General features: G+C 31.0%; 1 protein-coding gene across 2 annotated transcripts; it reads left to right on the top strand.

The window, feature by feature from the left end:
- Positions 1–2412: 2412 nt before the first annotated feature.
- Positions 2413–4045, top strand: LOC112274856 (uncharacterized). Of its 2 annotated transcripts, XM_073530066.2 has the most exons (5): positions 2413–2543; positions 2629–2741; positions 2981–3123; positions 3321–3452; positions 3648–4045. In XM_073530066.2, the coding sequence occupies exons 3-5, from the start codon at positions 3028–3030 to the stop codon at positions 3843–3845; spliced, it is 426 nt and encodes a 141-aa protein (XP_073386167.1). In that variant the 5' UTR covers positions 2413–2543; positions 2629–2741; positions 2981–3027; the 3' UTR covers positions 3846–4045. The 2 variants fall into 2 exon arrangements, with proteins under 2 accessions (XP_073386167.1, XP_024360441.1); XM_024504673.3 differs by lacking the exon at positions 2413–2543 and having other exon boundaries at positions 2544–2741.
- Positions 4046–9408: the final 5363 nt, after the last annotated feature.

Genomic DNA, 9408 nt, shown 5'->3' with positions numbered 1-9408 from the left:
GGTACAAACTGGAGATGTTTTCTGACGCAAAGGAGAAGACGAAGCCACTACCATCCTTCTGCCAGCCACTGCTGCCGATTGCGGAATTCTGATCTTTTGGTATGAAGGAGAACGTGATGTGCTTAAGGATGCGACCTCATTAGATAGCTCCTCATTTGTCAATTGCACCTTCTCTAAATAGAACAGCATAGAACCAGTCTTTTCTTTGTGTTCCTGTTGATGGTGAAGCAGAGACGGTCCAGACCGTATTGCACATCTCTCAAAGTGAGAAAACAACGAGACTCATCTGGTCTAAATACTTGGAACACGAAGATGGTGCTAGGCCTGGACCTCTGAGCAAATAGCTGTGCATGAGCAATCAACATAACCACACAGAAACCAGGATATATACTAAAATTTTAGACCATCCCCACCAAAAACGAACCTGACATACCGACTTAGTGTACACGTTCACGATGCACCATAGTCTTGAAAGTACACTCATTCTGCATTCGGCAGATTGACATATGACAGACACACAATTTATTGGCTCTTGCAAAGTAAGACGCCGAAAGATTGACACTCTAGCAACAACAACTGCTGCACTCTGCATCTAGTTTCGTAGATGAAGAAACATGGCCATGAATCTAGCTTGAGCAATCCCCAAGTACTTTACTTATAACAGAATTATACCCTTCAATTGTTTGTTCAAAACATGAATTCTAATGTCCTCTCTTCCATGAGTGCTCAAAATTATTCTCATTGGAATATTTGTTTATTTATTTTAAAACTCTTCTTATCATGTGTGTGTGTGTGTGTTTGTTTTTTAAATGAATAACTTGATGTGGAGAGGAGAAATATGCTCGCAAATTATCCAAATTAATCTAAGAATTAAAATGATTAATTCTGTAGAATATTAGAAAACTATACAATATGATGTAAAATCGATTTCTAAACCACTTTTACAAGATAATGAATGAAAGTACTATAGAAAAATAACAATTGAACAACTGCAAGTGTAGATTCTAGGGTATGATTAAAAATCACAAAAATCAAATAAATAAGTAATAAAAAGGTAAACAAAAAGTAATCAAAGGGAAAATGTGAGGAATCTGAAGTAGGTCATGGAATAAATAAGAAACAAAAAAAAAACACAGAAATTGAATCAACAAGAGGATGGACAAGCACAATTTTTTGACAAGAATCCAACTTTTTAATGAACACTCTGAAAATTAGAATTAATTATTGTACAGATGATCAACCTCAAAAAACATTGTTTTTTGTTTTTTGTTTTTTTTTTTTATTTTGTTTTTCTTATTCATACCATATATGCATACTGTTATAAGTTTTAGAAGATTTGCTATGAAATATACATTATCAAGTATCAATGTTTAAAATTTTATACCAAATTACAGTGAATACTCATAAAATGGCTAGAAAACAATTATTGTTGCTCATTAGATGATTGTTTCTGGAAACAAGTAACTCTCTATATTTGTGGATACATCAATCAATACACTTTATTTAAGTAATGTTATGATTTTCTAAGTTATCTTATTTTTCCTTTTAATTTCATTTTTTTCATCTTAAAATAAATAAATAAAGGTCTATGACACATGCATTTTTATTCTTCGAAGCATGGTTTTCTAGATCATTATTCTTTATATATAGTATTATATTATTCTTTTTAAACTCTTGTACATCCAATTTAGCCCAAATTACAGAAGTAAAAATAATTGAAAATATCTTGAAAATCAAAACACAAGGCACAAAGTCAATTGCACAATGCACAAGCAGTATTAAATTAAGTAGCTTCTATCAATTAACAAAAAAAAATAAAAAAATAAAAAATGATTACACGGCAGAGCCTGTTGTAATTGGTTTGGGTCTTGATTGAAATAATCTAGAGCAAATGTATGTATATGTACAAAATCTGAAAATTGAAGACACAATTATACATGTGGAAAATAGTGCCAAAGTAATATATGCATATGTATATAAACAACAAGACAATAAAATAAATGTAACTTAATTTTTTTGTTCTATTAGTTGGATATCTATAACTATTACAGTCATCTATTTAAAATACCAAGAAATACTTTAATACTAAAATCTATTATATTACTCAGATCTGAAAATTTGAAATTTTAAGATATGTGAACAAAAGAGTAATTATGAGCAAAAAGCTTAGGAGACTTTAAAAAAAAAAAAAAAAATGTTGTGTTGATTATGTTTTATTAATTAATAAAGATATTTTGATTGAAGTTTGATGACAAAACTATTTACAGGTTTGATATTATTTGCTATTGGAATACAACGGAAGCCTTTTTTAAACATATTTAAATAAACAATAAGTTTTGTACTTTTTCATACGTTTGAATTCCTCAGTTCTTCATCTAATGTTTTATCACACAAGGCTGAAACGAAACAAGCTTCAAAATAACAGTTGGAATGAAACTTTGCTGTAAATGAAATTCTTTTATACAAATGCTCAAGTATGACATGGATGGGTTCCTATGGGGTTCCAGACGAAACGAAACCCTAAAACTCAGAGTTTTAATGAGGTAAACCCTAAACCCACAATTGTCCACTTTCGACCTCCACTGCTTCCAATTGCATCATCGTCGTCATCGTCGCAGTTTGCTGCAGAATTGCGTTCCAGCTTTGATCTCATCGCGTCGCGCGGACCGACTCAGGAATTAGGGTTTAGTTGCCCGAAGCTCAAGCTCATTTTTCGAGAAAATCACCCTCTCAGGCACCAGGTGTGAAGCTCTCCTCTGAATTTCGGTCTTCGTGCATGTGTTGGATACATTTCGGGGCACTGGCTGCCGAATTTCGCCGGTTGTTCAATGACTTGTCAGAGAATGGCGAAGGGTTGGGTGTTCCGTGTGATGGATGGAGGATTGCTTGTTCTTTTCGAAGCTGGGTACCTGTCTCTTAGACATTCCACCAGGGTTTGTCCTTCATTTCACCGATGGTTGCGTGTTTTTGGTCGCATCAGGAGACAGAGCTTGGGTTTGCAGAGGGGTTGGCGACCAAAGCTGAATCATGTCAGAGTCGTTGAACAGACTCTCACAAGAGGTCAATCATGCTGTGACTGAGAATCTTGCTGAAGTTCAAGACTACGTGAACATAACACTTCAGGTATGGTAACCGTCTTTATCTGGATTTTTTTCGGTGTCTGTCGTGATCAATTCCTATGTTGTTTGCTCAGTTTTTGTGGCCATGCAAATCTATTCGCACTGTTGTTGTTGTTGTTGTGTTTCTAGTATGCCTTACTCTGGCACATAGAGCATGTTGTTGAAGTTGTAGCTGAGAAGTCATGTGGGGTGCTTTTACAGAAAGAGTACTACAAATGTGGTTATGAGTGTTTCAGCAAAGACAAGAATCAGATACAGAGATGTGTAGAAAGATGCAGCCTTCCTGTTGAGCGTGCTGGTGCCATTCTGCAAAATGAGCTCAATAGGTTTCAGGCAAGTGTCCACTATGTCTTTTTTAGAATCTTCTGGCATCGATAACTGAGATAGACAACAGATGGGCTTTTGTTTCGAGATCTAAACCCTTGAAATGGCCATGCGATTACGAAATTTCTCTTACGGAGTATGCAGCATTGTAATGCCGCATATGTTAGCTCATTGCTGAGCTAACCAACCGATGTCGCTGTGCAGGAACGACTGCAGAGAAGTATGATGGTGTGTCGAGACAGAGTAGAAATCTCAGGCGGATCTGTTGAGGATGATGCCTCCAAGATGAGGGAGATGGAGGTTTGTATGAAAACTTCAGTAAGAGAGCAAATGAAAAATCTCCCTAAACTTGCAGAGCACATAAAGAAGCAGATAGCAAGCACTGATGGATCTCGTAGCTAGCTTTAAAGGATAGCATTCACATCAGTTTTCTCTAGCGGCAGTTTTGTCTACATTGGAGTGCAATTCATCATTTCATCTCAATTTCTCATTGATCTTGGTCCTTTCGTTTGTCTGTTTTTTAGGCAAGAGTAGTTGCACCGGTTTGGACTCAGTTTCATCTGACTCTTGGTTTTTTATAATTTCAATTATTTTTCAACATATCTCACGTTCAAACTAGAAAACAGGTTGTCAAATTGTCACAATGTGGAATGAGCCTCATGTTTTGTCAATTGGCAAGACAATAGTTCTTAAAGTCGGAGGGATAAAGTGGGGGTTTAGGAATAGACTATGTTGGGGAGGAACGGAAATAATACCTTGAACGCCTTTTGTTGATGTTCTTGGTAGTTCATCTTCGTAAGTCATTTTAGTCACAGAATTAAGACTCCGATGAGTGGTAATTCTCAAAGCGACCAAGGAGTTTGAAGGTAATCTAAATTATATTTCTTATTTCTTTAAAAAAAAACAAAATCGAAAATTTTATTGCATCTGTAATTTTTGTAACTCCTCTCAGTATAAAACATATGAAGAATGGTAAATAACATTTTTTGTGTTTGTACGCATGACTTTGTATTTTTTAGATTCTGTTACAATACTATATATATATATATATATATATATATATTTTTTTGGAACAATTGTATTACAACAGATGACCATCAAATATTTGAAGGCTGTGCAATGCACAACTTGAGTGTTTTTATTTATTTGTTTAGCATTTATCATTCATTTTGGAAATTTCGGAATATCATAAATATTTATATCAAAATAAGCAGAGGCTCTAAATATTGTAAGCAATCATTTCTATATTTTACACATTAAACTTTCTTATAATTGTGATGGCGAATTAATAGTAGAAATTATTTCATTGTATATTATTGCTCGATAAGAATATCATTGTGTGCTTATATAATATTAATTTTGTGGTAATATATTTATAGAAATGGTTTACTAAAAATACCATAATAAATCAGTAATATTGCAACAAAAAAATTGATAGGTACTTTGAACTAATAATTATATCTCATATTAAAAGAAAAAAATATATTTTGACTTAACTTATTGTTCAAATCTTTATAACTATATTTAGCTAAAATCTAAAAAAATCTAAAAAATAATACCAACTTTTAATAATTTTACCAAATCAGAACAATTTTTCTAAAGTTGTGGTATCAAATTTGTTGTGTCTTATTATCTACATAAAGAAGAATATTTTATTCTAGAAGATCTTTATTATGATTTGTTGTTGCAGTTATAAAGATTGTGGCAATCTAAGTTGTTCACCTAATTGTTTTACAAATAATAGTTAAAAAAAAACTTATGAACTAATTGCTTTTATTTTGTGGAAACAAAACACATAAAAAGTTGTAAACAAACACAAAATTTTAAAAAAGAAAGTAAACATTTTTTATTTAAAAAATAATCTCAAACAATAATATACACATCAATCTCGTATTAGTATTATTGCTGGTTGATATTTTTTTTAGAAGGATATATTTGCACCAAATTGCAATGATGTATTTGCAATATTCTAAGGCAATTTCTATATATATATATATATATATATATATATTATATCATGGTTGTGCCAATATAGTATAATAAAAAAATTTAAAAATCTCTTTTTGATGTGAAATTACATTGCACTAATTACCAAACACAAAAAAAAAAAAAAAAAAAAAAAAAAATGGATTCAATGCAATCACACATACATAAGGTATATGTGGTTGACTTCCAAATGGAAGCCTTTATTATTATTTTATTATTATTATTTTTTCTTTTTTTTTTGATTTTTTTGACTCTTTAAATTATGGAACTTACACTTCAAACACTTGAAGCATCTTGCCCTGGCCCTCTCATTCACTGTCCTTGGTTCTGCCCAAGTTGCTTTATTCTTCTGGCTCAGGGCTTCAGAATAATTCGCGCTGCCCCTCGAGGATTCAGACACTTCTGTGGCTCCATCCCAGATTCGAGTTGAGCTCCGATGTACTCCTTATAATCCTGATTTAAGTTCGAGGCTTGCATACAGAGCTTGATTAACGGCTGCGTGGAAAGCATGGTCATGGCAGTTGGTGTCGAACAAATGATACATCGCCCCATCACCTCTCAGAGCAGTCCACATATCTAGAAGTCTTACCATAGCCCCTCCCACTTCTACCCCAGTGCGGCATTTGGATTGATCACTTCCCTCATGACCTCACGAGACTCTTACATATGTCCCGGGACATACTGTTCCATTGCTCTGATTTGGGGATGATTTTTCAACCTTAATGAGCTCACGGGAACTCAATGTGATAAGAACAAAATCATGCTTCCCCAATTTTCCTGCACCTCTCTCCACATCAGGCTTTTAGTGAGACGCGTGCAAGGATGCTAGAGGCCTTTCATAAATCGCCACGGATGCCACAGAAACGAATTGAGCCTTGAGATTTTGAGATCCTGCTGAATTGTTAGCACGATCGCCAATAGTTCTCATGGCAGCCAAGGTAGGACCCTCAGTCATGGACTGACCTGCACAATTAGAAGCAGACTCCTGAGGAATACAAAATGACTCACTTGAATCATTTAACAAAGGGGATCATGACCATAATTTTTCTTTTCTAGGATTTGAACCTTTGACAGCTCTCAACTCTGAATATTTGTCACATACTGGTATTCACATTCCTCAATACAACCCGACTACAGAGCTCCACGATAAATGTCCACGACGCAATGAACATATAAACCTGGAAAACTGGAGATTGGCTGTGAGGGTGAGGCTCATGTTAGGGTAGAACCAGTGCAGCCTAATTTGCACATTTTTTTTTTTTTTTTTTTTTTTTTGTTGTTGTTTGTTTGTTTGTTCAAGTTGAGTACTAGAGCTACTTCTATTGAAGTTGGGTTTGGAAGTCATACCTATGAACATAGACATTTGTGATAATAGTTCAAATTACAATGCATCTTTCATTTCAAATTGGCTTTACTAGCCTCACAACAATCTATTTCAAAGGTTTTGTAAAGTTGTTATATAAACTCTGTGAAACTTTTGATGCATAAACTCAAAGAACTTAAGAAATAATAATAAACAAAATCATAATGGTAGATGTGTTAACACACTTGTCTTTCTCTTAGATGTTTTTCTTTTCATTCACTTGTGATGAATAATATCTTATCTATCTTTGTTTATTAATTAGTCAAGACATAATATATACCAAGTAGTTTTTCACATATAAATATAATTCTTATTTATCAATACTATCTGTTGTAGTTCTCATTTATCAAAACAATAATAGATAATATTAACTTGTAGTATTTTATCATGATATCAAAGCTCTTATCTTAAAACCTCTACTTATTTCTCTTATCCTCTCATTGTCATTATCAGTTTAGTTATACTTCAATAAACTTATAATTGTTTCAACTAGCATAGAAACAATCCTAAGTAGCAAAGTGGCACTTGAAAATTCTAAGCTTTTAAGAGTTCAAAACTATGCCATCTAGGCTTACAAACTTAAAACCATATTGAAAAGAGACTCATTGTAGTTATGACTCATTGTAGATCCTAACTTTGCTATTGGATCATCACTATTAGCGCATATCAAAACAATGTCTTTTACAATTGCTACTAAATTAAAGACTATTGCACCAACTTCTTAGATATTAGCAAACTTGCAAGACGCTCAATATAAGGTAATCAAAATCATTGTTAGTACAATAAATAAAAAATTCTTACCTTATGTCATACACATGTTTGATATTAAAGAAATTTGGACCAAATTAAGAAATTTTTTTGAGCCAAAATCAATGAATAGGAGACTTATTATGAAGTTTTGGCTTTATAATCTTGAAATATTAAAAAAGACTAGCATTGAAGAATACTTATAGAAAGTTAGTGACATAATTTTTTAATTAACCAAAATTAGTGTTGAGATATTTAATAAAGAATTATTTGATTAGATTCTTATCAACCTACTTCTTAGTTGGAATGTCTTTTGACAATTTGTTTCTAGATAAGAAAAATCAATTTTATTTATTAACCTTAAAAGTCAACTTCTTTTCAAAGATGCAATTTGTATACATGATTGCAAATGTAAGGAAGAAGAAGCCATTGCATCTTATATGAGAATAATAATAAATTTTAATATATTATAATATTTTTATTATTATTCTTATAGAATCTTAAATAAATTCTAATTAAATCTTAACAATACTAATCAAATCTTAATCAATTCCAATTGAAATCTTAAATAAATTATTAAAAAAATAAAAAAACTAAAAAAAACTTTAAAAAATATAAAAGAAATATAAAAATAAAATATTAAAAATACTAAAAATATAATAAATCTTAATAAAATTTTAAAATTCAATCAAATCTTAATCAAATTCTAATTGAATCCTAAAACAAATCCTAACCAAATTCTTAATCAACCCTATAGTACATTTGAGCTATAATAATTAATCCAATCATTTATATCAATTCAAAATTTGCATACTTTTTAATTATCAAGTTAACAACAAACACAAATAACTTGAAAAAGATTAAACTTACCAAATAGAAGATAAATTGTAAAATCCACTTGGATATTGGCTAACATCCTTTTCTAACCTTGATGCCAATCTTCTAGCACCAATATTTCTAAATCTTATAGTTTAATTTCTTTTAAATTTTACAAAATTGTTTAAAATTGAAACAACTACTATTGTGCAAAAGTTTTATTCAATCTAATTGGTGGATTATTATATATCTTAGAAACCTTCATTGGTCCTCTAAATTCTAAGTTTTTAGACCTCAATATCATTAAATTTCAATAACTTCAAATAAATCATTAGATCAAGCTTAAACTTATGAAAAAAAACTTGACAAAATTCTAATAAAAATCACAAAATTTCACATATAGATCAACTATCAATCTTACACAATTCTCTAAAATATTATCATTATTATTATTTTTTTCAATAATCCAAAGTCACCTCAAAACAATCCTATCTTTGTATAGTCTTTACAAAGTTATAGTAAACTCAAATCACTCAAAATTAATGCTTAAAAAACCTTTTACAAGTTTGATCTCAAATCTTACTCTCTAATCAATAAAAGAAGCTTAGAATTGCCATAGATGCAAAGTTTTATGCCTCACAATTTGTTTTCAATCTTGATTTATAATCAATCTTTTTTAGGTATCAATTCTTGGTTTCTTAAGGAAATTTTTACTAAAAGCTACTTTTAATTCTTTCCTAAATATTCCTATATCAATTATTTTTTTTATCTATTTTAATTTTTTTTATTTTTGGTCCTACAAAGTAAGTAGATGTTTTTTTTATAAAAAGGCAGCATTAATACTTATTAATTTTTACTATTGCCTTGTCTATTATCTATATTTTTAAGATAATTTGTTATAATATTTTCAATTAAGCTACTCTATAATATAATTTTTTTTTTCTTTTACCTCATGATCATATTATAATATGATAACATCATCATTAATAGCATATTAATGGCATCCAAACTAAGATAATTAGGATAATATATGATAATCACACCAATGATTAG

The sequence above is a fragment of the Physcomitrium patens genome, chromosome 22 (assembly GCF_059467195.1).
Source record: "Physcomitrium patens ecotype Gransden chromosome 22, ASM5946719v1, whole genome shotgun sequence".
In the NCBI taxonomy this organism is placed as follows: domain Eukaryota; kingdom Viridiplantae; phylum Streptophyta; class Bryopsida; order Funariales; family Funariaceae; genus Physcomitrium; species Physcomitrium patens.
Note: the sequence above shows the minus strand (reverse complement) of the source record. Positions and strands in the feature narration are given on the sequence as shown.